General features: G+C 48.0%; 1 protein-coding gene across 8 annotated transcripts in view; it reads right to left on the bottom strand.

Annotated features, from left to right (window-relative positions):
* PCNT (pericentrin) overlaps positions 1 to 26,759 on the bottom strand; it is a 128,776-nt gene that overhangs the window by 59,603 nt on the left and 42,414 nt on the right. For 6 of the 8 annotated variants that reach the window (XM_063079045.1, XM_063079051.1, XM_063079039.1 and 3 more), the window contains exons 9-17: positions 25,646 to 25,757; positions 23,850 to 24,090; positions 23,385 to 23,472; positions 17,344 to 17,539; positions 15,073 to 15,290; positions 11,101 to 11,555; positions 8,732 to 9,296; positions 8,395 to 8,613; positions 592 to 743 (exon numbers count right to left, since the gene is read on the bottom strand). In XM_063079045.1, the coding sequence (XP_062935115.1) occupies positions 592 to 743; positions 8,395 to 8,613; positions 8,732 to 9,296; positions 11,101 to 11,555; positions 15,073 to 15,290; positions 17,344 to 17,539; positions 23,385 to 23,472; positions 23,850 to 24,090; positions 25,646 to 25,757 (2,246 nt within the window). The remainder of the gene's footprint in view (positions 1 to 591; positions 744 to 8,394; positions 8,614 to 8,731; positions 9,297 to 11,100; positions 11,556 to 15,072; positions 15,291 to 17,343; positions 17,540 to 23,384; positions 23,473 to 23,849; positions 24,091 to 25,645; positions 25,758 to 26,759) is intronic. The other 2 variants (XM_063079056.1, XM_063079032.1) reach the window with 2 other exon arrangements.

Consider the following 26,759-nt stretch of genomic DNA (forward strand, 5'->3'; position numbering starts at 1 on the left):
GCTCCACAGCAGAACAAAGGGCCTGGGCGATGGCTGCCACACTGCGGAGGGCCGGGAACAAGGCCACGGGGATGTGTACACAGAACACAAGTGAAACCCAAGCCCTGAGAACACGTTAGGTCACCTGTGAACCTGAGCCTGAGCCCTGTGGGGAAGGACACACTGTGGGGACACCCGACAACAGAGAGGAAAGAGATGGCCTTTGGTGGGGGGAATGGGATTGTGGGGGGCACTGTGGGGTTCAAGGGGAGAAATTAGGGGTTTTTTTGTGATTTGGCAAAATGTGACGATTTGGCAAAGCGAAGTGGTAGGTACACAGATGTTTGTTGTATCACTGAGCATATTTCTTGGTGTTTAAAATCTATAAGTGAGAAGAATAACATGGCCCAGGGCCTCTGTCTATCAGATCAACGTTCCTAGTGACTCCATAACAAGCACAAGGAACAGGAGGGCCAGAAATGAATGGTACCCACACACCCCAGTTGACGCCCACAGCCTGCCAAGGGTGGTGCGTACAGACAGTGGGGCAAGAACATCCAGGTGGTGGCGATGGCAACAGAGCCATCACCTCAGTGACAAGGACACACTGACCTTTCACTGCTGCACAGGTCGGCATCAGCCTTCAGCATGGAGACAAGGTTTGCACCTTCCTGGTTTTCCCTCTCACGCCTTTGCTGCAGTGTCTCCAGCTCACAACGGCAAGCTTCTATCTCATGACTTAGAGACAGAACTTGCTCTTTCAGCTATTGGGAAAAATTGTTAAAGCTTTGATAAAACAATTTAATTAAAAATAAATGGCTGTAAGAAACTTTCATCATAATTTTCACGATTACAATTAATAAAGATACGGCAAAAAGGTGAACAAAGTGGTGACTAAACGTGAGAATTACTAATACAGCTTTCCAACATTATTTTTCTCTTACAAAAAAAGGAAGTAACAACCACCCCAGCCTGCCCCTGCCATCATGGGAGAGAAGGGGAAGATTCATCAGAGATTCACCTCCCAAATGATTCAGAATAAAACCCCTGTATCTGCTCACAATAAAAATTAGATCCTTCTCACATATTCCTCTCTATAAATGACACGAGTCAACAGCTATGGGGTCTCAGGCATGTGCTGGGCACTGCATTATGTATCACAAGCAATCTGGAGATGACTTAAAGTACACAGGAGGATGCATGCAAGTTACATGCAAATACTACACCATTTCATACATGGAACTTCAGCACCTGTGAATTTTGGCATCTGTGTGGGGTCCTGTACCCTATTCCTCAAGGATACCGAGGGACAACCATACATATTTTATCACCAAAAACAAAAGCAAAAAGGCAATGACGAGGAAAAGGCACCTTCCACAGACCTGCTGAATTTGGCGGTCCCTCTCCTGAAGCTGCAGATACAAGGCCTCCTCCTGCTGGTGGAGAGCCTGGACCTGCTCACCCCCACGTCTACGAATCCCCTCTTCTTCAAGCAAAGCAGCTTTCTTTTCCCTTTCAAATTCACCCTGCACAAAAGTACATTAATAACGAAAAAACCTCGAAGCCAGAAGATCGTGCTTATTCCATTTCTCTGCTCTTCACTAGAATTGAGAACGCTCAGCAATATTTATCAAGACACTACTCTGCATAAGAGCAGGGATGAGACAGACCAAGGCCGCTAATAACAGCAAATGTCCAACAAAGTGGGCTCACCCTAGAAAACATGAAAAAAATCCTAGTTTCAGGGACCACACACTAAGGAGGGCAGATGTTTGCACTGGGGACAGCTTTGTCTGATGAACGATATGTTGCTGCCATTCCCAAGTGTCCTGGTATGTGGCCATCTTAAATGGGCACGTTAAGAAATTCACTATCATGAGGGGATTATGGCCATGAAAATTCAAGACATTTAGAGACTTGTGTTCCTTTGATTTTAAAGATAAACACTTTTTCTTCCTAAATAATAAAAAATGTTTTAAGTTCACCTAGATGAATTAACTTACATTCATAAAATAAGCTTATTTTTGAAAAAAAAACTACAGAGGTAGCACTTCTATAAAAACAAAGTTAGAACCTCCAAAACACGACCAACAGTCGTAAAAACTATCAAAATCAACTTTTTCAGAGCTGTGGAAATTAAGAAAGGCTTAGAACAAACCACAGAGTGTTTATGGAAAACCAAGGCAAGTCTCCATCAGAACAAGCTTTGGGGCATTTGATTTACCCTAATCTCATCCCTCCTCTCCATTCTCTGCAACAGCTTTGAAAACCAGTAGCCACTGGGGTGGAGTGGGAGGACAGAATGGATTTGGAACACCCCAAAGGCCGTTCCACCAGCTGCCACTAACTAACCTGGCTGGCAGCTCCCAGGAAAGCCCCATCCTCATGGCTGGTCTTCAGGTGGCCCGAGTCAGAGCACACTCTGTTTCAACAATCCCATCCCCAAGTCGTTTGTCAAAAACAATCCATGGCAACTGTTTAATATCACAGCTACCTGAGGCGGCCATACCAACTGGACTAATAAGAAGCTGACCAAAAAACTTAAGAGGAAATACTAGAGAAAGAGACGTCCACAGGGGGCTTTGAAAAGCTCCAACATATTCAGGGAATCTAGAGGCACACACATGTGCAGGGATGCGCACGTGTCCAGAAAGATCAGAGAGGCTGTATGCCCTCCCATCTGGCTGACCTTGAGTGCTGCATGAGCAGGAAGGGAAGGCCCAGGCAGAGCTGTGAACTGACAGCCAGAGCACTAGAGGCATGCCCAACACACACACAGAGCCCCTCAATAAAGAGATAAAAATTATAAAATAGAATTAAATAGACACTCAAGAGCTGAAAAGTATAATTACTGAATGAAATTTCATTAGAGGGGCTCAATAGCAGATTTGAGCAGGCAGAAGAAAGAACTAGCAAACATGAAGATAGGTCAATTGAGATTATTCATTCTAAAGAACAGAAAGAAAAAGGAATAAAGAAAAATAACTACATGGGCCGAGCCCGTGGCGCACTTGGGAGAGTGTGGCACTGGGAGCGCAGCGACGCTCCCGCCACGGGTTCGGATCCTATATAGGAATGGCCGGTGCACTCACTGGCTGAGTGCCGGTCACGAAAAAGACAAAAAAAAAAGAAAGAAAAATAACTAGAGCCTCAAAAACCTGTGAGAAACCCTCAAGCAGATGAATATACACATAATGAGAGTCCCAGAAGGAGTGTAGAGAGGGAAAAGGACGGAAAGAATAGTTAAAGTTATAATGGCCAAAATCTTCCCAAATTGGATGAAGAACATTAATCTACACATACAAGAAGCTCAGCAAACTCCAAATAGGATAAACTCAGAGATCCACCCCTAGACATACCACAATGAAACTTCTGAAAGACAGAGAGAGAATCTTAAAGCAGCAAGAGCAGCGACCCATGAGTCGTCTTCAGTAGGATTAGGGCTGACTCCCACCAGAAGCCAGAGGCCAATGGACCTTGGCGGGCGGGGGAGGGGGATATTTAAAGTGCTGAAAGAAAAAGACGGCCAACCAAGAATTCTATTTCCAGGAAACTAGCTTTCAAAAATAAAGGAGAAATTAAGACGTTCTGAGAAAAACAAAAACTGAGCGAATTCATCACAAGCAGACCTGTCCTACAAGAAATACTGAAGTGAGACCTGCAGGCTGAAATGAAAGGACACCAGACAGAAACTTGAACCCACAGGAAGAAATAAAGAACAACACTAAAGGTAACTGCACAGGCACAGATGCAAGACAAAATAAATGTAGTTTCTCTTTGTAACTCTTTTTTCTCCTCTCTGACTTAAAAGACAACTGCAGAAAGCAACGAGCATAAAAGTATAAAGAGGTACTTTGTAGAATATTAGCACAAAGGAGGGAGGAGGGAATGAAACTATACAGGCAAATAGTTTTGTAAACTATTACAATTAAGTTGGTATTAATCCAAACTAGATTGCTATAAATGTTCAGTGTAATCACTGGGCCAAACACTAAAAAAATAACTCAAAAACATGTTGTAAAATAAACATGAAGGAAATTAAAATGAAAAGGCAGTAATGAAGGAACACAGGAACAAGACAGAAATGAGATATACAGAAAACAAATAATTGAGTACTGATACATGCTACAACAATTGTGAACTTAAGAAACATGCTAAGTGAGAGGAGGCAGACACAAAAGGACATATGTTACATGATTCCATTTATATAAAATGTCCAGAAGTAGAAAATCCACAGAAACAGAGAGTAGATTAGAGGTTTCCAGGGCCTGGGGCAGGGGGAGTCACAGAATGGGGAGTGACTGCTAATGGATGAGGGGTTTCTTCTTGAGGTGACAGCAGTGATAGCTGCACAACTCTGTGAATGTACCAAAAAACCACTGAATGGACACTGTTAAAGAGAAAAGGCACCAAGTGCACACTTGTCCTGCAGATGTCCCTTCCATGAAAACAGGCGCATCACTGCAAGAAACCGACAAGTGAAAGACAAATTTTTCTTAGATCCAAGATATCTGATGACAGTTTTATTTCTTGGCAGAAAAGGTATGCTACACAATCTAACATAAAAATGCAGGACAATAGTTGCCCGGAAGAAGCTCGGTTTCCAAAACAATGATACTATTTCGTGTTGTAACTCTGCATGTAAAAATGAACTGAGAGTCACTCTGCAGGTGGAAGGAGACACCCATGGATGCAGTGGCTGCTCTCGGCTCTTCCTCCCACTCGGCCGGCACAGCAGGGGGCTGTGCTCCCTCATGAGGAGAAAGACAGTCGACCCTGAGCAACCTTTCCTAAAGTTACTTGTAGAACAGCTTCAGTAGATTCACGGACATTTTTGACACAGAAACTACCTTTACTCTGTGCATTTTCAGTGTGATAAAACACAGAGCAAGTTATAAAGAATGTCTAATCAATCTGTTTGGAATTTGCTCAAGGTGCCACGTGGGCTCTGGACTTTCACTTCAGTCGTGATAATCAGAATACAGGCTCACAGGCCACAACACTATAATCACACTTCCAAGTTCTAGAGACCATTTTAAAATTAATACAGATCACTTTCATGAACTTTCTCTCCTGAAACAGATTAATTCTATTCCTTTAAAAGGAAAAACTCAACAGCAACTTCCAAGTTGTGACTTGCTACGAAGTTTCCACAGTGCTTCAATTATCCCATTTATACCCCCCACCTCCTGAAGGAAGGACAGGGTTGATGAGAACCGTTTGCAGCCAAGAAGGAAACTGAAGAATAAGAGGGTTTGACAGGGATCTGGTTCTGTATGTGCCAACCACAAAATGCTGGGTGAATTTAAGAACAAAACCCCAAATGCCAACCAGCACCATACACTGGCAGGACGTAGGCCAAGAGACAGCAGCCAAAGCCCCAGAGTTCATATTTCCTGCCCCGATGTGGACCCACAGAAAATACTTTCCCCCATTTTGAAGGACAGTAGGAAAACGAAAAAAAAAATCAATACCCAAGAAAAGGCATACTACGGTTTACTACTGCATTCTAGAACTTTGCTTAGTGTTATCAACATGGGGAAATCTCTCCATGGGATACATATTTCTATCAAAAGGAAATCAAGTTTGCGTTTTCAGAGAATTTTTCTCACAACCAAACTCCAAAAGGCAGTAACCTGGAAAATAATCCAACCACCTCACAAGTGCACATCAAATAACCCTGCTGGTAAGTGACGGCTTTTCAAACAGGTGCAAAGATATATGTGACCAGGAAGAACAGCATGTCCCTGCTATTTTAGGACAGACCCTAGCATCCCAGGAAATGTCCAGCAAGGCTTTACGTAGGTCTGTTTGCAGGATGAAACCTGAGGGGATGAAACCTAAGGGAAGACACAGGAGGAACGCGCCACCACCTCAGAAGTGCTGTCTCCAAGCATGGGACTGAGTCTGATCTGCCTGTAGATCTGCCAGCACGCAGACGGAACGAGGGGAATGTTAATCGACATCACGGGAAAAAAATTTAAAAAGACCTAGTGCAAACAAGGCCCTGTGTGGATCCTGGTTTGAACAGCCACAGACAGGAAGAGACTGGAACATAGACTGGATGTGTGATGAAATGAAGGAATTAGTGTTAATTTTTTGGGTTATAATGAATTGTGTCATGTTTTATCAGGGAGAAAAGACCTTACTTACAGATCCTTAACCATTTCCAGATGAAAACGCATGGTGTCCGGGATTTGCTTCAGAATAATTGGAGGGGTTTCAAACACTGAGATTGGTGTGTACCCCACTAGGTAGTGGGATGAGGGGGCTTACTGAATTACTCTAGCTATGTAGATGTTGAAATTTTCCCCAACAAAAAGTTAACATAAATAAAATGAAACGGCATATCCCACTTCCTCACAGCCCAGTTGTCTTTTTTTTCTGTGAAATCAGCTAGACAAAAATGATCATGGAAAAGGTATTCACATCCTTGGTAGCAAAGTAAATGGATAAATTACCCGAGCAAACCTATACCACAACTAGAAAAATACTTCAAAGATGCCCCACGAGCATTCAGATAATAGGCACCACAGAAGAACAGAAGTGCTGAGCCAAAGAACATAAATAACACGTGGTTTAGAAAAAGCATGTAGCTCTTTGTGTTAAAGATAAAACAGGCAATAGAATCATATCAGAGACTGGACAGAATTTCTTTAGCATAAGTCCTTGGAAAAGGCAGAGGACAGAATCTGCTTTTTCCAGAGAAGACAGAATTACACACGGACACCTCATCCTACCAGCAGGTCTCAGGGCAGTGCCTCGGGACAGCAGGGGAAGGTGTCCACACTCAGGGACCAACAACCACCCAGAACTGCTTCTACGAATCCCACAGCACAGCAGAGCTGCAGGTGTCTACCCCAAAGGTAAATTCCAGCCTCTCAGACAAGTGGAGAAGAGGGCCGACCTTCGCAAGGGGTTTTCATGGGTCCAGCATGTGTACTACCTGTGGCCTGCAATGGTGCTGGAACACAGGCTCTAATGGCCCCTCACTTGTGTAGGCGTCTTCCTGGTAGCTCCATGACCCTCATGAGTGATGAGACAAAGGAACAAATCTCAAGAAAAAAGCCAGACCTTTAAACAAACAAAGGTGGAGAAATCTCACATTTACACTTCCCTTTATTTTCATTATCTCCTCTAATTCTCATTCTGGGAACTTACATGTGAAGAAATACTAATTTCAGAAACAGTCAATATTCCCCACACAGTAACTATTACTGTGTGTATATAGCAGTAACAGCAGTAACTATTACTCTAGCAAACTTAGGTGAATGCAAGGGCCTCATTTTATGGTTGGAAATGAGATATCAGTATGTCCTTGTTTAAAAAGACCCCTAGAAATAGTATTTACAAAATTAATCATCTCAATAAATTTGCCCGCAATGCTCCAAATAAAATAACAATTATCTGTGAAGCACTACACACACAGACTCTTGTCCTCCCACCACAAAGGGACCAGAAGATACGAGTCTCTCAGACCAAAGGACACCAAAGCAGGAGGGCCTCAGAGGTGTCAGGCAGGGTCCTCGAGTCCTCAGACAGACTAAAGGGGCTTCTCCTGACTGCGAGGACGGTATGTAGAATTACATGTGTGCACACATGTCTGTGTGTGCATGCACATGCAATATGTCTGTAGTGTCAGCAGATGGGGTGGTGACACCTCGGTGGGGTTGGGGTACATGCCATCTGCCCACAGGGAGACCCCTGATGGCTGAGGGCCGTCCTGCTCAGATGCAAAGGAAATAGGGACAAGGGCCCACAACGAGACACAGGGACCCTGGCCAGGCCCCTCCCCAGCAGCCTCCCTCCTCCAAGAGGGATTCCAACTGCTCCTTTAGACTTCATCACAAGAATCACTACAGAGTTTGACATAAATGCTTATAAAGATTCTGACATACAGGTTTTAAAATTTTAGGAAAAGAAAATACCGTGAGCCTGTGAGCAGATTTTTAAGAGCAACACAAGTCACAAACACCTACCAAGCCACCGCGTCCATCCTGGTCCATGTCGTAGTGACAGCGCATCCACCTTAACTGCAGCCTCCCTGTCACTGCCCCCCCAGGCTCTCCACAACCCTCCTCTCACCACCTGCCTGCTGAGTGCCATGCCTCCTGTGAGCTTTGGTCAACTCTTGCCTAGACCCCCACAGTCGACTCAATCCCATCAGTGTCCAGCTGCCAAATGGCCTTTAGAGCAGATCTGGGTGCACGGCTCCATGGACCACCCGCTGCCCGCAAAGTAAGGTCAGGGCCCAGCAGAGTGGGCCAGCTGCAGGCACGTCACACACAGGCACCTTCTCCTGGGTTTGTCTCACTGGACCAGGCACTTTCACACTGCTCCCCATGAAGCTGAGCACAACCCCAGAGCACCTACAGCCCAGCCGTTCCAGGAAGCCCCCCTGCAGGAACTGCTCACCTGTGCAGCCTCCTCCAGCGGTGCCTGCAGCTCCCGGAGCTGGGCATGCTCTGCCTGCTGCTTTTGCATCTCAGCTGTGTGTGCATCTCCAAGCACCTGCAAGGCTGCTTGATGCTGGTGCTCCAAGAGCAGGACATCAGCATCTACTCTGTCCGGGGCCACGATCCTCTCCTCCTCCAACAGGCGCCGCTGATCACGTAGAGCTGCAGCCAGCTCCTCCTGCAGAGAGAGCACCTATAGGTGCTGTACCCCCACACACATGCACACACAATGTGCAGGTGAAGCAGGCAGCCACAGGGAGATGACCTGGGCCAGGGCGTGGCCCCCCGCACCTTACCTGGTGAGCACCCTGCAACTCGATGGCCAGGGCTTTCAGACTTTCAACATGTCTAGCACTCATTTCAGTTCTCAGGCTCTCCTTTGTGGACTGAAGCTCTTCATCATGTTTCAGCTGAAGTCTCTCCAACTCCTGAGCCAGTGTGGTTTGATGAGACCGATCCTTCTCCTGCAGCTGCTCCTGGAAGTCTGCACGCAGCAGCTCAAGCGCCCGCCTGTGCTCATCCCGCACAGTCTGAACCTCAGACAGGTAACAGGATTCCAGAGAATCCAGGTTTGACAAATGTCTAGACTCCAGAGCACTGACATCAGCAGTGTGTTTTGCCTGCAGTTCGGCCACGCGGGCTTCCAGGAAGGCCCAGCTTTCGCGCTCCAGGGAAGCCGCCAGCTTGCTAAGCTCAGTCTGGTGTCTGGTCTCGAGCTCCGTCGTCAGAGACAGAAGCTGCTTCTGGTGCCTCTCCTGCAGGAGCTGGAGCTCTCGGGCATGCTTCTCCTGGGCCTCCCGCAGGAAAGCATCTTGCTCCACGTTGAATCTCTTTGTGATCTCTTTACGTTCTTCTAAAAACCTGAGGCAACAAAGTGAATGACAGCAAAGCATGCAGTCAAAGTGCTGACCCTCACTCTGTGACACCGAGCTGCACTTCCTACAGGAAACACCCAGATTTTAACCACTCTTCCTCCTCCTCCCTCTGCCATGGTCTGAGATTGCCACCACCAGAAACAAGCGGGAGAGTGAAGGGGCCACACTGCAAGGGCATGTCATCCACAGCAAGGGGCCACATCCACACCCCTGCAGAAGCCACATGTGTGGGCTTGACTGTTCCCTCATGACAGGATGTCCAGACCAGCCCTAAGTGAAAGAACCCAAATGCGACCTCTGCACCTTGACAGGGAAGGGACATCACCTACAGAAGCCCACAGGACCACACAGTAGCCACAGAGGCCCTGAGAAGAACTCCACAACTGGCATTAGAGATCTGCAGGTGGTGCTGGGCGGCAGGAGCCAGACAGCCAGTGGGACAATTCTTTTTTTTTTTTCTTCTTTTCAAAAAAAAAAAAAAATGACCGGTAAGGGGATTCTAACCCTTGGCTTGGTGTTGTCAGCACCATGCTCTCCCAAGTGAGCCAACCAGCCATCCCTATATAGAGATCTGAACCCACAGCCTTGGTGTTATCAGCACCACACTCTCCCAAGTGAGCCACGGGCCAGCTGCAGTGTGACAATTCTAATGCAAGAACCAGAATCCCATCAGGAACCGGGAAGAGCAGCATTCTCTGTGGGCACACATGACACATTACTGACGTGCTTTAAGTTCACACAAACAACAAGAGCTATGACTACTTTTATGTGCTCACTAACCACCAGGCGCTACAACGGTGTTTTCCACAGACGATCTAGCCTTTACCATAAAGTTAAGGCACTAAGGTCTCGTGAGGTTAAGCATGTGGCCTATGTTCCACCAGCTCAGAAAAGGTAGGTCTGGATATTAACATGAGTTCTCTAACCCCAGAGCAGAACTCTTGCACGTCATCATCACCATGAGGTTGGGGAAGGGTCAGGCTGGGGCAGTCAAATGAGGAGGGGCAGCACCAACAGCAGGTCCCACAAGTCCCTGACAGTCCCACAACCCTGCAGCCAACACAGCTCAGGGGCTGAGGTGAAACAGAAATGGTCGGCACCAACAGGAGCAAAGAACCCAACCATATTCTAAATCTATTTGAAACTTGAGGGAAGTATGTATATATTTCAGAAAAAGACGTTTATTTTTAAAAACTATCTGTTTAAGTCTAAAAAACACAAAAATACTTATGTGGATAAACTGCACATAATGTTTCACAAAATGAGGATTCAAGTTCTGCTACTGAAACTTAAAACATGCAAAGAACAACAGAAAAGGCATGACATGAATGCACGCTGACATCTACCCATGGAGCACAGGCTCCACAGGAGGATCTGGATGAGGTTACTGCCACCCTGTCTCTGTGACAGAACACGAAGCTGCCCTGTTGTGGTTTTGGGGTGAAAACTCAGTACATCACACATTGCTCCACCCCTTCCAGATCTTTCCACCCAACAGCACATTCTCCCAGGGGCTGCCTTCCACCACCACCCCTTTTTTTTTAAAGATGATCGGTAAGGGGATCTTAACCCTTGACTTGGTGTTGTCAGCACTATGCTCACCCAGTGAGCTAACCAGCCATCCCTACATGGGATCCGAACCCATGGCCTTAGTGTTATCAGCACCGTACTCTCCCGAGTTAGCCATGGGCCGGCCCCTGCCTTCCCTTTGCTGGCGTCTTGGGGTTTCCCCACATGGAAACCATGCAAATGGCTCCACCCCAGACCCCCAACTCCAAAATTCCACCCACCTGTTGCGGGCCAGCATCAGCTGGAGGGCGCAGTCCTCCTTCACGCGCAGCGTGCCGTGCTCCCCATCCTGGGCCTCAGGGGGCTCCTGGTCACCCGGGCTGAATGGCAGAACCTCATCCCCAGCAAGCCCGTGTTCCAGCTGCCATAGGCGGCCCTGTTGCTCCATCAGGGACCGCTCCAGGTCCAGGATCTGGGCTGCCTGCTGGTCCTCAAGAAGCCTCATTTCAGTTTCTCGAAGCTCAAACTTGTTTATTATCGACTGTTTTTCAGATTCAGCCTTTTCTCTCAGTTCAAGGAGCATCAGAGTTAACTTCTCTTCAGATTCTCTCTCTAGGTCCTCGCTTGCAACTTTCCATTCTGCTTCTTTTTCTTTAAGTTCTCGTTTCATTAGCTGAATCTTCTCCTCAGCTTTATTTAGTTCTTCCTGGTGGTCTTTAACCAAATTATGTTTTACCTACAGATAACATAATTTTATTTAAGAAAAAAGAAACTGAAGGAAAAGATTACTGGAAGGAATGACCCAAATCCATCTCTAAGACAGGGAAAGCTCCATAACACATAGGCATCATGCTGAACACAGCAGCAGCAATGCTTACATTGACGGAATGGATGGAACCTAAAACGAACAAGTTTTAAATTACTTGCTTAAATGAAATGCTTTCCACACACGGGCACCTAGAACAGATTGTTCCTCATCTTTGGAGCTGGTGGGCCTGGACAAAAACTAACAACTGAACACACACACACTGGAGCAAAGAGAGGCTTGAGGCCTTCTCTGTCTGACTGAGCTCCCCATAGGGAAACTCAGACATGCCCAGCTCTGTTGGGGGTGGCAGCTGCAATAGAGGTGTGGAACCATCACGGGCAAGCGAGGGTCTCAGATGGTGAGAAAAGCAAATGGTATCATGAGCTCAAATCTCCAGATCAGTATGATGTGCACTCCAGGATACAGAGGCACATAAGAGGCTGACGAACTAAAATGGGTAACTGTAAAGGTGCCCAGTGAAGAGAGAGATGGACAGCAAAGCTGAAGACAGGCGAGTGCCTCATTTCCTAAAAGGAAGAAAGCAGGTCGATGAACACCGTCAACAAGAGACAAAGCAAACAAAACCAGAGGTACGGGAGACAGACCTCAACTCCTTCCTAAAAGTAAAGTTTAGGGTGCTGCTTCTGGTGAGATTGAGCAGCTCTAATCAGACCAGCCCTCCCAGAGATGATGCCTATAAATCCTGAGCAGGCGGACCTTGGAGAGGGCTCAAAGCTCAGAAGAGTGGGTCGATTCTCCCTTTTTTAGGCTTTTAGGCTAAGAGTAGTATCTGACTGGACCACACACATAGAAATCCCATAACCTTACTCTTTTGACCCAAAAAAACTGGAAAGCGAGGGGGAAATCTCTTGGGGGGAGAGCCAGAGAGGGAGAGCTGCAACATCTGTGAATAAACCTTGCCTGCATCTCAGGCAGACCCTGATCCATACATATGGTGGACAGTCTCTAAAAGCAGGCCCGCTAAAGCTACAAGACCTGAGCTAACATTATATTACAGTCCACCATGGAGGAGATGGAGTATGGAATCTAAATACAGCCATGTTAACTGCCTGCTGAAACAAAAAATCATTACTTTTCAGAGGAATATGAAAGAATCCAGAATCTCCACAATACATCATTCACAATGTCCAGGACACAATCTAAAATTAATTGATATGCAACAGACAGGAAAATATGACGCCTGGTAAAGAGGAAATACAATCAATGAAGACCAACCCCAAGATGATATCGATAATAAAATTAGCAAAGGTTTTACCAAACATCTTTAAATCCTGAATGAAAAAGCCTGCCACCTCAGACTTTTTCATGCAGCAAAAATATTCAAGAATGAAGATGAAATAAAGACCTTTTCAAGTAAAACTTGTGCAGCAGACCTGCACAAGACATGCTAAAGGAAATTCTTTAGGCTGAATGAAGGGAAATGAGACCAACATAAATTCACACCTTCAGGAAAGAATGAAGAGTGACAGAAATGGTGGGCATGAAACTGTCTCTCCTCTTAACTTTTTCAAATGCGTATGACTTTTCAAATGCGTATGTAAGCAAGTCTTACAATGCTGTACTGTGTGGTTCACAACACAGGCAGATGTGACACCTGTGAAAACTACAGCAGAGACAAGCAGGAGGTGTAAATGCACCTACACAATCAGAAGGCCTCCCAGCTTTTGTGGAATGGCACGACATTAACTCTAAGAACACCTTAAAGAATGTGTATTCTAATCCCTAGAGAAACCATTAAAAACATAATTCAAAGTATAACTTAAAAGTCAACCAACACATTAAAACCAATTCTAAAAAATATTCAAACAATCCAAAAGGCAAGAAAAAAGAACAGAGGAACAAATTTTTTTAAAGAACAACATTGGTTAATGGACACAAAGAATGATTACATCTTGTAATGAATATGCTAACTATCCTGATTTGATCATCACATACTGTACACAGGTATTGATATTCAACTCTGTACACCACAAATATGTATAATCAATTATATTTCAAAAAGAAAAAAATGGGACACATAAAAAACTAACAGTAAAATGGTAAACCTAAGTCGAATCATATCAATAATTATTAACAACCTTACCACTCCAATTAAAAGGCAGAGATTGTCAGAACAGGTTAAAAAATTCCCAACTAAATACCGTCCAAATGAAGATCACTTTACTTTCAAGAGATTAAAAGTAGAATGGATTAAAAAGGTACACCACACAAACAAAAGGACCATGACGGTTGGAGTGACTATGTTAAGAAAAAAGAAAGTAGATATCGAGACAAAGAATACTACAGGAGAGAAAAGGGTATTTCATTAATGATGAAAGGGTAAATTCTTCAGGAAGACATTACAATCATAAATGTGTATGTGTGTAATTACAGAGCTTCAAAATACTTAAAGCAAAAATTAAAATAAAAAAGAAAGATAATTCCACACCCGTCTCCCAGTAATTAATTTAAGTAGATAAGATGGCAGCCTGGGAAATATAAGTACACATGAATATCAAAAAATCACTTAGGAAAGTCTGTCTTCAGTTGACAGTGCCTAAGGAGGTCATGTCCAGACAGCTGCAGCCTGTGGCAGGTGCTGGCACACAGCTTTCCACAAGGTTCTATCCTCAGCTGCATTTTGCTCCAAGTCCTTACCAATGCTTTAGTTTAAAAAATAATATGGTGATCAACCCTGCAGGTCATAATAGTTTCCTGTGAAACTCTTGTTTTGTTGAGAAATGAAAATCCAAGAAGACAGTCACAGGAAAAGCAGGGCAGTAAGAGCAGCTGAACACAAAATATGAAAGATCACCCCTGCTCACAAGCAGAAACTGAGAGGACATGGTTTAGTCAAAATAGACATGAAGAAGACATAAAAATTTGAGTTCACTTTAATTATATTTTCCAACACTGTGACCAAACCTTGAACTGCACCAGCTGTATAATGAAGCCCATTAACAACTGTGTGCAGGTATATGTCCTGTCACTTTGTCAGCATGCATAATGGGGCGGCAATGACTTTATCACACATACCAAATGGTATGCATTTTCCACAGTTGCAAAATAGTCACCAGGAAGAGCATGGAGAACGTAGGACATAATTCAGATGCTGGGATGAACAATGTCAGAAGGGGGCACAAGCTTCCACCACTCTGGCTGATGCCCCTTCCTGGAGCCCCTCTAAGGACATCTGGCCAGCATCCCTAAGAGTCAGAACTCTGGCTTGGCTCAGGATGGAATCCTGTCCTGACCCTGAGGAAGTTCTACCCAAACACCACTGATGGCATTGCGAGGGACAGTTATAAATGAGACGCGTGTGGTCTGGGGCCGTCCCCAGGACCCGGTGGGCACAGGACCTGGCTGTAAACACGAGGAACACAAGCCTTCCACTGGGAGAGTGAGACTGTCAGGAAAGACATCCAGCTATGAGGAGTCTACTTACTTTCTCCAAGTCCTCTTTTAGACGAATTTCATGATGCAACTTCTCATGTAAACTTCTGTTTTCTATTCTCAAGAGTTCAATTTCCTCCTTGAGCTCAGTCTGGAAAAGTGAAAGTTTAACCTTGTGCTCGGTTTCCAAACCCAAGATTCTGGCCGCCACCTCCTTGTCGATCTCCAAAGCCGCGTCCTTCGCACACTGGAGACGAACCTGAGCAAGCTCTGTGGGGAATAGAAGGCAGGGAATACGTCACGTGTAGCAGCCAGCCACGAGGGAGTCCACATGCAATGCCAACAGAACAGTGACCTTTACCTACTTCAGCAACACAGACACCCTGTCTCCCAAAGTCCTGTGCTAACCCAGGGATGGAATGGGCACCATTCTCCCAAGTGTCCCCTCTGGAGGGCACAGCCCTGCCCAGAGTCAAAGGGAGGCCCTTGGCCTGCCAGACTGTTCCTTCAGCTCAGGTGTGGTGTGTAACCCTCCCTCTGACCCCAAGGTGAACCTCACACCTATCATCAGATGTGGGCAGATGTATGATGCTTGGCATCTGCAGGGCAGCTGCACGAGGACTGGACCTGAGGGCGTGATGTCAAGTGCCAAGGGCTAACATCCCACCTCAATGCTGGCTGTGAGCTGGGCAACTGCCTGCTCCAGGCCCCTTTCTTCTGCAGAAGAGGAAACAAAGGCTGAGCCCTGGAACCTGAGTGGGGACAAGTCGAGGCACAGGTGCAGGGTGCTTGGTGTGTCTGCAGAGCCTGATGACTGCGAGGTGGCTGAGACAGTGCCTCCAGTGCAGGAAGGACAAGAAGGAGCAGACGACCCCAGCACTACTGCATGTCAGCCCCTCAGCTCCTGGGAGGGGCCGTGCTTCTCTCAACCCACCCATCACCCCTGCATGGCCCTTAGCCAAAAGATAGGCTCCCGTACCACAGCGCTCAGTGAGGAGCCCAGTCCCCACTCTCCCTCAGGGTGAGACCTTGGCCTCCTCACCTTCCTGACAGGATGGCCCCAGTGCCAGCTCCTGGGCTGTGCTCAGCTTAGGCCCAAGCACTGGGAAGTGCAGCCCCCAGTAACCACATTTCCCACCAGCCTGCCTGGCTGTCCACCTCTCTCCTCAGACCATGCCCCTAGGACGACATTATTTCTCTATCCTGCCACCACCCAACTGTGGAATATGCATAAAAGCATATGTACTTCATAGGGCCTGGTTTTCCAAAGCCTTGCAGTTTCAAATATTGACCTTGCAAAGGACAGGAAATTTTCCCCAAGCTATAAAGTCTCTAGGGGCAAGCTGTCTGTTGGGGGAAACTTTAGAAATAATTGTATTTAGATTTTATCATAAGAATGTAACTTTTGCTTAAGGAGAGGTCATACTTTAGATAATGAGCCGGTTTGACCAACTTAGCTTTTTACTAATTGTACCTTGGAACATCACTTTATTTTACGGATGTTACTAGTTTCCATTGTTAAGCTATACTTTTGTAACATTACCCTTGTCCTTATGTCCTTCTTTGATGATTGACTCAACCGATTTTCCTTGTGAAACTTCCTTGTCTTGTCAATAAAAAGGAAGGCTGATTTTGGATCGGGGCTGCTCCCCTGATGGGTGGCAGTCCCTCCAGGCCTCACTGATGGTACTTTCAGTGAATTCTTTCTTTCTCTTTTCTCCGTCTCAGTTACACAGAGGAAAGTGTAACACCCAACCACCTAAAGCCCCTCCCCTGTGCTCTACCTGGACGTCCCTCAGCCTTGGTCTGACCAAAGAGCCAGATGGACCAAGCCTGACCATCTGCTTGCCCTGGGCCTGACGGGAGCAGAGAAGGATCCTAGAAGAGTCTCACCCAGAGCCACCATTGCATTTCTTCCCTCCAGAGAAGCAGCAGCCACCACTCCTAGCAATCCCTATGACCTCAGGGCTGTCACCATGTCAGACCAACACTGCCTGGAGAACAAAAGGCTGCAGCAGAGCCGCTTCCCACTCAGAACACCTGCTCTCACTCAGACCTGGCCCTGCCCCTGCCGCCCACTAGGAACACGTGCTCTCACTTGGGGCTCCACCCCTGCCCCTAACCCCACATCTGTCATGTTGGGACCCATTTTGGGGAGGCCGCCAGCACCAGCTCCAGCAGAAGAGGGCAAAGTCTTCCAGTGCTCCACATAGGCGCCTAATCACAACCAAAGTACCATTCTTCACCCAGAGCAGCCCATGGGCCAGGGCCCCGATGTGGCAGAGACGGGGACAGGAGGCCAGGGCAGGGGGAGGGCACCCACCTTGGCTGTGCTTCTCTGAGAGAGCGGCCCAAAGCCACTCCAGCTCCCACTTTGGCTCCTGGTCCCACACCATAGTCCCTGAGGGGCGGCTGTCCGAGGCATGCTCCTCATGCTGTACATGGAGGGAAGACGTCAACACTTCTAACTTGTGCCTGTGGTTTTCCGCTAACTCCATCTGTGAACACGTCAGGCTCTTCTGTGGAAAAACCTCACAAAAGTGACAGATGTGTTAATGAGCTGAACCCCCCCCACTCACTGTCACTGCCCTGGGAGGTGTCTCCTACTGAGCTCAAGGAACACACTCCAGCCCGACAACACTGCACGCCCACGCCAGCTCTCCCTTGCACCACCATTGATGTCACCTCCGGACAGGCGGGAAGAAGTCATGGAATGAGGAGGACAGGACATTGCACTAGGGGGCATGGATGTGAAGTCTCTCATCCAGGTCACTGGTGGCTGCTATACTGCTGGTCCGGCCGTGGGATAGGCACCCCTTATCCCCGGCAGTGTTGGAGGCACCTTCTTCATCACCCTTTCCTCTGTCGGCCATGTGGTTGGCCCCTCCTCTTCCAACCTCAGTGTTGCCACCTGCCATGGCCAGCCCACCCTGGGTGGTCCCCCCTCACTCAAGCCTGGACTCTCTCCTGAACCCAGACTCCTAAGACCTGCTGCCCACTAGCAGGTGTGTCCTTGCCACAACCATGCCCAACATCAGCTCTCGGAGGCCCAGACAACATGGTAGGGACACCACGCAGGCCATTCCCAGACCAAAACGCTCCTACCGACTACACCCGCAGGACCCCTTTTGTTCTTGTCAGGCATTTGATGCATAGCTCTTATGCATCAGATCCTGTCTCAGATCTGACCTGCTTTTCAGAAAATGCAAACCAATGCACGACGCTGCCACCCCAACAAGCCAGAGGCCTCAGCCCACGGGACCTGTTCCCGGGTGAGGTCTCCCAGCCACTGCCCCAACACACTTGAAGCCATACAGACATCAGACCAGCCGAATCAACTCACTCCTCTCCCGCACTCCTTTCTCCTGTGGCACGTCCCACTCCCAAGTCCCATGCCAGGCTCACGACAAGTGACATGTTCTTTCTCCCCCACTAAGAGGAAGCTTCCCCAAGGGAAGGTCTCTGGTCGGTGCTGAGTCCCAGCCCTGAGAACAGCGCCATGCCCAGTGCCCTCAGTGTGCTCTTGAAAAATGAATGAATGAACGAGGCACTCGGTATAAATTTGAACTCTTCCCCTTCCCCTTAAAACGTAACCTGTGAACCCATTTTCATCAAAAACCACAGAGGAGGGACTTCAGGCAACATGGTGGAAGAGACGGCCCCCAGCATCACTCTCTTCCACAGATCAATCAACTTCCAACTATAAAAAACCAATGACAGCCAAGCAGGGGCCACTAGAGCTCAGGGGAAGAGGAAGAGAGACGTACAAAGTGTACGAAGGCAGGAGAAGCCACAATGAGAGAAAGAAAAAACCACCCTGACCATTTGGAATCCTGGCTGCATCCAGGCTGGAGCTGCTGAGCACACAGAGCAGGGGCTGGCAAAAGCCGCAGCTGTGCCCTTCAGATGGAGTTGCTTGGAGGTGGCAGAGGAGAAGAGGACCTTGGTGGCCCCAGGACAGCAAGACCACTAATAGGGTTCCCATGGGCCCAAATAGGAGCGAGGAACCACAACAACTGAAAAAAAGGAGCAACTCAGAGGCTGGTGAGTCATTGTAAGGGACCAGAGCATGGCCCATTCTATGGGAAGTGTTTGGCGCACATGTGGTAGGGGAGACAGGCCCACCAGGAGAACACTGGGGCACAGCAAGGACAACTGATCTGCACCCCAATCAGCAAAGGACCACTCAGAGGAGACTGGTCAGGAATACAGAATTGCATGGGGTGCAATTTGATGAAAAGACTCAGGCCCAGACCAGAGTTTCTATACAACCCAGGTGCACCGGATCTCTCAAGAGCCAGAAGTAACTATAAAGTCAACCATTAAAACCTGAGCTGCACAAAAAGCCTTCCCCAGGGAATCAGCAGCAAAGCAACAATTTAGCTAAACCACACAGCTCAAGTACTTCCCCACAGGAAGTTCCCCCATTTTAAAAGTAAGCAAAGGACAATGAATTATTCTAGTGCAGAGTTTAAGTGGTGGGAAGAACAATAATCCAACACAGAACTTAAACAAAAAACAAAGTACCCACGACCAGAGAAAAAGTTTCACATTAACGAGTAAAGGTCTCATTTCACCAAAGAACACCTGTAACGCCTAGAAAGAACGGAAGTCCCCTGGGCTACCAAGCCAGAAAGGGGGGAGGGTCAAGGGCCTCAGCAATGCCCCAACACCCGCAACCAATCCTGAGGGTGGGGGACAAAGGCCTCGGCCACGCCCCCCCCAACACATGCAGCCAGCCCAGCCACGACCACCAAGCCCCCACAAGAAGCACCCTGGGTTCTGCCAACCAGGGTGATGGGGGGCTGAGGGCCTTGGCCACGCCTCCCAACATATGCAACCAGCCCGATGACTGCCTCCAAGCTGCAGCAAGAAGGGCCCCGGGTTCCTGCGCTGCGATGGTGGGGGGCAAGGGCTTTTGCCACACCCCCCGACATCGGCACCCAGCATGGCAATGACCAAGCCACTGCTGGAAACCCCCCGGTCTCCCCCTGTGGGAATGAGGGGGGTGCCATAGGCCTCAATCCCGCCCCTCCTCCTCCTTCCTTCTTCCATCCCATTTCCTTCCCCTTCCCCTTCCCCTCTCCCTCCCAACTGCTCCACAACAAACTCCTGGCACATAAAAAATATTAATAAAATTACATTTTCTTAAAAAAAAAAAAAAAAAAAAAAAACACAGATGAATCATATCAACACAAACTTCAAGCTTCTAATAAGCTCAGATTATCCTTTAAATCATGACTAAATTCTCATATTGTTACAGGATAAACAACTTGACTGATAAAATCCAGTCCAGAAACATACAACGAAGTAAATATAGGAAAAGACTTTTACTCTCTGAGAATGGGGACAAGGAGCCCAGGACCAGGGAAGACGGCACGGAAGCCACACCAGATCCCAGGAGAGCTGGCCAGTCTAATGATCATGAGCACAACTGAGTCCAGGGATGAACCGTGTGTGGACCACGCAGACCAAAGAGAAAAGGGACAGATAACATCACAGCAAAGATGCCAAAGATGCGGGAAGCAAATCACAGAACAGAAATGATGATCAATAAATAAGTGAAAAGATTCTCAACCTCATAATCAAGGAAATGAAAGTGAAACAAGATGTGGACCCCCCTGTCAGCCGAGGCACACAGACCCTGGCAGGACCCAGCAGTGGCCACGGGGGCTCCACACCCAGCTGAGGGGCGCACCAGTGGGCCAGCTGTGGGGAGGGCAGTGTGGCCTGTCACAACTTTAAACACACACACAGAACTTCTGATGAAACACATACAATCCATCATTCTTGTTGCCTCTCCTTCCTGTAGTATCACAAAAATGACATGGAAAAATTTAACGTATAAACCTGTGAGGCTCAGAAATAGGGAGAGGCACTCAACAAGGCCATGTTCGCTTGCTGCTGGAAGACAGAGGCACAGGGCTACCATTCCCAGGCCTGCAGAGCGCAAGGACCACCAGCAGAGCACAGGCTCTACAGACACCCAGGAAGGCCAGCAACAGGGACACAGGTGGGCTTGAGAGAAAGCGGAAGATGGGTGCCGCACTCTTTCCCAGCATGGACCTGGGGATGTTGCGCATGGCAGAGGCCAGTGGCTGGCAGGAACCCCCAGCGGCATCCCCAGTACAGCTGGCTCCATGGCTGGAACAAAGATCTCCCCAAGACTAAATGGGGCTTCACACCTAATGTGAAGGCACACAGCCACGGGTCACCAACATGGGCAGGGAACACCCACCTTCAATACCAAACACAGAGACTCAGACAGATGGAACGCAGGCAATACAAGAGGCAAAAGAAACCTCCAAACACTAAGAGCTGTCTTCAGAGAGGGGAGCAAAAGCACTGCATCCATGAAACTGGAACAGGAAGACATGAAAAAAACTAAACAAACACAGAACAAGAAAGCAAGGCCCCCAGTTAAAAGTGATAATAAAAATAAGAAACTTAGCTGAGGAATCAGGGGAGAGAGAAGAGGAAATCTTCCACCCAGAAAACAGAACAAAGAGAAAGATGAGAGAGAAATCCTTAAGAAAATCAGTGACTTCACTCTGGAGGCCAAGCATGGGTCTCACAGGAATGCAAAGGGAGGAAGAACAGAGGAGAATAAACGACCCAAGTAAACAACAGAAGACTTCCCAAAAGGGAAGGAAGAGTCTGAGAGTCCAGGCCACTGTGTTCCGAGAACAAAGGTGCAAAGCCAGAGACTGCAACATCTGACGCTACTGCGGGATTAAGAGTCCACAGGAGGCCAGGCGGCATGTGGAGTGAGGATCACGCGGGCAGGGGGACAGCCCTCTGACAGCACTGGGTGAGAGACGACAGAGAACCACCTTCAACCAATGCGCGCGAACAAAGCCAGCTCAGATGTGTGGGGACACAGACAGCGTCACCACCCGCCCTCGGCACTCTGCGAAGGGAAGGGCTGCAGCAAAGTGGTGAGGAAACACTGACACGCACACACCTGCTCCACGCAACGCAGATGCAGGGCCAGCCGGAGCGAGGGACCCTGGGAATAAGAGTGCCGGGAGACTCCAGGAGGACCATAAGCAGGAGACCCAGAGGGCAAGACAGGACAGGGGAGCACCACAGCGTTCAGAGGAAAAGACCACACGCTGACCAGAGGCACAGCTGTGCTGGGCACTAGGGAAGCCAGAGGCGAAGCTGAGGGCCTGCTGCATCACCGTCACACCTGCCGGGCACAGGAACCTGAGCAATCGTGGTGAGGGGAGAAGGTGGGAAGCACATCACACTCCACGCTGGGCTGAGGGGAGAGTACATGGGCCATGGGGAGCTGAGGTCACCTGGGATGGGCTGAGTTGTGTCCCCCAAAATCCCTATGTTGAAGCCATAACCCCCAGGACCTCAGAATGTGCCTAAATGTGGAGATGGAGGATCTAAAGAGGTGATTAAGTTAAAGTGACATCTTTAGAGTAGAACCTGATCCAATCAGCCTGGTGTCCCTATAAGAGGAGGAGGTCAGGACACAGAGAGACGACCATGAGAGGCCACAGGGAGAGGACGCCATCTACAGGCAAGGAGAAAGGCCTCAGGAGGAACCAGCCCCCATCCTGGACTTTCAGCCTCCACAACGGTGAAAGAGTGAATTTCTGTTTAAGCTATCCAGTCTGTGGTGCTCTGTTTTGGCAGACCCGAACTGACTAAGACAAAACTTAAATCACCAAGAACAGTAGCCATTTAGACCAAAACTTGGTGCTCACATGAGGCAGACCACATGTGTGGTCACAGCCACGGAAGGCAATGGCAGCTACTGCACTGGCAGCTACTGCGCTGGCAGCCACCGCACTGGCGGCCACCATGCTGGCTGCATGGATCCCAACATTCCATCATCCCTGGAAGTTCTGTTCAGACAGCACTGTCCCCAGAGATTAAAAGTGACAGAAATCAGTAGCACGGAGCAGTTCAAGGAAGAAGAAACAAGGGCCAATGAAAAGATACTCAGCAGGTAACTCAAAGCAGAACAGTTTCACATCCTTCAACCTGCCAGAAAGTCAAGTCTGACAACCACAGTACGGGAGCAGGAGGCCTCGCTGACCTTGGGGGCTTCAAGCATCACAGAACTGAGGAATGGGCACCCCCTCTCCAGGCCATCCTTCTCCTTCCTGACTTATGCCCGTGATAAAAAAACACACAGACGGATTGCTATTCCATGTATGACGTCACCAGGGAACTCAGGCGGTACAGCAGCAAGTTTTTCTCTGCTCTAAGTGTCAGGGAAGGCATTAGTGAAAAGGATGGAAATGCTGATTTTATAACATGAAAGCCCACTCCTAAATTACAGATCAATAAAACTAAACCTTTCTTCAGTGATTAAAAACAAAAACAAAAAAATTGGCTTACTACCTTAGGTTGCTCAAGCCGAAGGTCAAGTTGATCAAGGTGGTGTTTTACTTCTTTTTCAGATGTCTCTTCTGAAAACGTACAAGATGAACTAAGAGAGAAAGCACAATGTTAGAACTCCACACATTCCCACCTGCGCTCCACTCTGTGCCTAGGACAGGATGATGCAGGGCCAGGGCCAAGGCCATGTCTGCACTTGCCTCAGCCCACGTGACGGCACAGAAGGAGAGACCTACCCAGACAACTGTGCCACAGCCCCTGTGCAGGGGCTGCACAGAAACACGCAGATCAGAGACTCAGGTTCTAGTGTAAACATCACCTTGTCTTGAGTCCCAACCACAAAATGTGTTTCTAAAACAAAAAAGGCTACTGGTCTTCAGGGGCATGAAATCACACACAAATCCAGATCTGAATTCAGTGTGAGGTTCCTGTTTTAAAAACATATTTAAGATGAAAACTTTTATTTACCTGATTTTCTCAGATTTCAGAAGAGAATCCTCCTTCACCTCCTGCAGCCGTTGCTGTAACAGAGTCAGGTCTTCTTGGTAAGTTTTTTCAGCATCCCTTTTCTTTTCAAAATAAATCCTCAGTTGCTCCAGTTCAGACTCATGCTCAGTTCTCTCTCGCTGCGACTGCTGCACAAAGTCTTGCTTTACGTGTTCCAACTCTTCCACGTGAGATGCTTGAGGCAGAAGCTGCTTCTGTAGCTCTTTAATAGGATGAAATTATGCAATCATCTTAAAATTAAACACCAAAAACCAAGAGATGGGTGAGCCCTGTGGTGTGTGGGGCAGAATCTGAAAAGAACCCACCCCAGGAGCTGTGAGTGGGACAAGGGACCCTGCCACAGCCGAACTCACATCTCACGAGCCCCTGAAGAGCAGAGCTTTCTCCAGCTGATGGTATGAGGGCCAGAGAAGCTGGGAGCAAGAGCAGTGCTTGCTACAGTCGGCAGCGTGGCCCCAGCCAACAGCCAGCAAGGACACAGGAGATCATCCCTACAGCCATGAGCAACTGGAGTCTGCCGCAGCCTGGATGCGCCCGGGAGTGGATTCAGGCTAGCACATGACCAGCAACACCTGGATCTCGGACGTGGGAGACCCTGCGCTGAGAGCCCGGCCATGCCATCTCAGACTTACTGTGAGTTAATAACTGTGTGTTGTTTTAGGCCGCCAAGTCTATGATAATTTGTTATGTAGCAACAGAAAAGCATCACAGGCCATAAGAAAACTTGTCAGCGTCACTACTGTGGTGAAGAGGATGCTGCCATCTGCTTTACAGTAATTAATACCTAATAACATGGACTTGAGCTGGAGACTACCCCAGAGATCTAAATCAAAGCTCTCAGTATGGGTCCTCAGACCCAGGATGAAGACTCGTGGCATAATGTGCCAGAGCCAGAGAGAAAGCCGCTCCACCTGTGGCCCCATCAGTTCCTCCAGCCTCCAGTGACAGACAGACCCCCAGGAAAAGACACCTGACAAGCTCGCTACCATGCCTGGAAACAGACGGATCTGGCTAAAGGGTGGAGACCAGGCCTCATTCGCCACCACGTGACAGATGGCACTGTTTCCGGTTCTTGCTGGTAACCGCTCTTTGTTCCAAATCACATTCACCCTCAGAGACAACCAGGAGGTTTAAAAGCCTCTGTCTGTAGATAAACAACACCAGGTGTATTTTCATCTCCTGTGTCCTGGATGATGTGGTCTGAACCAGGCTTGACCATGTCCAGCCCAAAGGCAACAGTGGCTCCGCCCACCCTCAATGGCCACATCCTCACTTCTGAGCAGAGACCTTTCTGACATGGGGGTGGGGGCCAAGACTCAGGGTCTCCAGAGGAGCTCAGCTGTAAGGGGGGACCTGGAGTGGAGCTGCCCTCAGCCAAAGTGGTCGCAGGTGCCTGACAACCCCCCACTGTTAGGTGAGCTCGTGGGGCAGTGTGTGGGGAAATACTGGGACCCCCGATGCCAGCGGAGCACTGCACTGCCACAGCACTCAACCACAGTTCCTAGCTAACAGTTAAGAACCACGGGTAAACTTTAGCCATCTTACACTTGAAAAATACCTCATATTAACGTGCATCCCAACAACAAGTTTCCATCTTAAAACTATACACATCAATCTTCAAGATTATAAAATAAGTAAGACTACAAAATTACTCTTTTATGTTTGCTACAATTGTTAAATTCTAGTTAGGGGTTTCAACAATTAAAAACACAGCTTCAGCTTTTGAGGATGTGAATTTTCCACATAAAATTTCTCACCATTCAGTTCCTGTCTGTTGGTCCTCGTAGAATCAAGCTGGGACCAGAGGTGCCTGATCTCTTCCTGTGACTGAGCCTTCAGGTCTTCGTATGACGCCTGAAGATTCTCTAGCTGTGAAAAAGGACAGTGTCAACGTGAGAACCTACGAGATCAACCCCCAAGGCAATGGCATGCCACATCTGCAACTCGAGAAGTCTGCAAACAGCAGCACCCACAAAGGCTCAAAGTTAGACGGGCCAAGGCCAGAGCTAGTATTCACTGGCTATTCCACCAGGCTAAGTACTTTAAAAATAAGAGTAACTGCTGGGTCTGTCTGTTTAGCTGAGGAGCCGGACAGCACAGGGTGTGCCTTGAGGAGTGGCATGGCCCCCACTCCTGGCCTGGCACCACAGCTGCACCAGGTGTCTGTGCGTGCCCACGATCTGTGAAATTACATCATTCTGCCTAGCACAGAACAAGGCCACATGGACAAACCACCAAGCAGATTTCAGGGACAGTCCTAACTACGCTCATGTCCTACCTGCACACTAACCTAGAAACACAGTCTTGGGAAACAGCATTAGCCACTGATAGAGCTTGGATGTGTTGTCCCCCAAAGCTCATGTCAAAATCTGATCCCAACTTGGCAGTGCTGGGAGCAGTTTGGGTTATGGAGGCAGATCCCTCATGAATAGATTAATGCCCTGGCGGGGGTGGTGAGTGAGTTTTCGCTCTATTAGTTCCTGTGAGTGCTGGTTATTTAAAAGACCCTGGCCCATCCCCCTCCCTCTCTCTCCCTGTTTCTCTTTCTCCCTCTCGTCTTATGATCTGCTTGTACCTGCCAGCTGCCTGCCATTTTCCTCCATGAGTAGAAGCAGCCTGAGGCCCACACCAGATACAGCTATCCCAGAATCGTAAGCCAAATAAACCTCTGTTCTTTATAAATTACCCAGCCTCAGGTATTCTGTTATAGCAACACAAAATGGACTAACACAGCCACAGTACCCATCACTCACAAAATGTGATTCTTATTTTTAATATTTTTACATTGAAGCAGCAGGTTACCTCTTACACTTTGACACTGAACATTTCTATCTCACGTCACTTAGAGCCAACAATCGACATAGCCCAATG

Source organism: Cynocephalus volans, chromosome 1, assembly GCF_027409185.1.
Source record: "Cynocephalus volans isolate mCynVol1 chromosome 1, mCynVol1.pri, whole genome shotgun sequence".
In the NCBI taxonomy this organism is placed as follows: domain Eukaryota; kingdom Metazoa; phylum Chordata; class Mammalia; order Dermoptera; family Cynocephalidae; genus Cynocephalus; species Cynocephalus volans.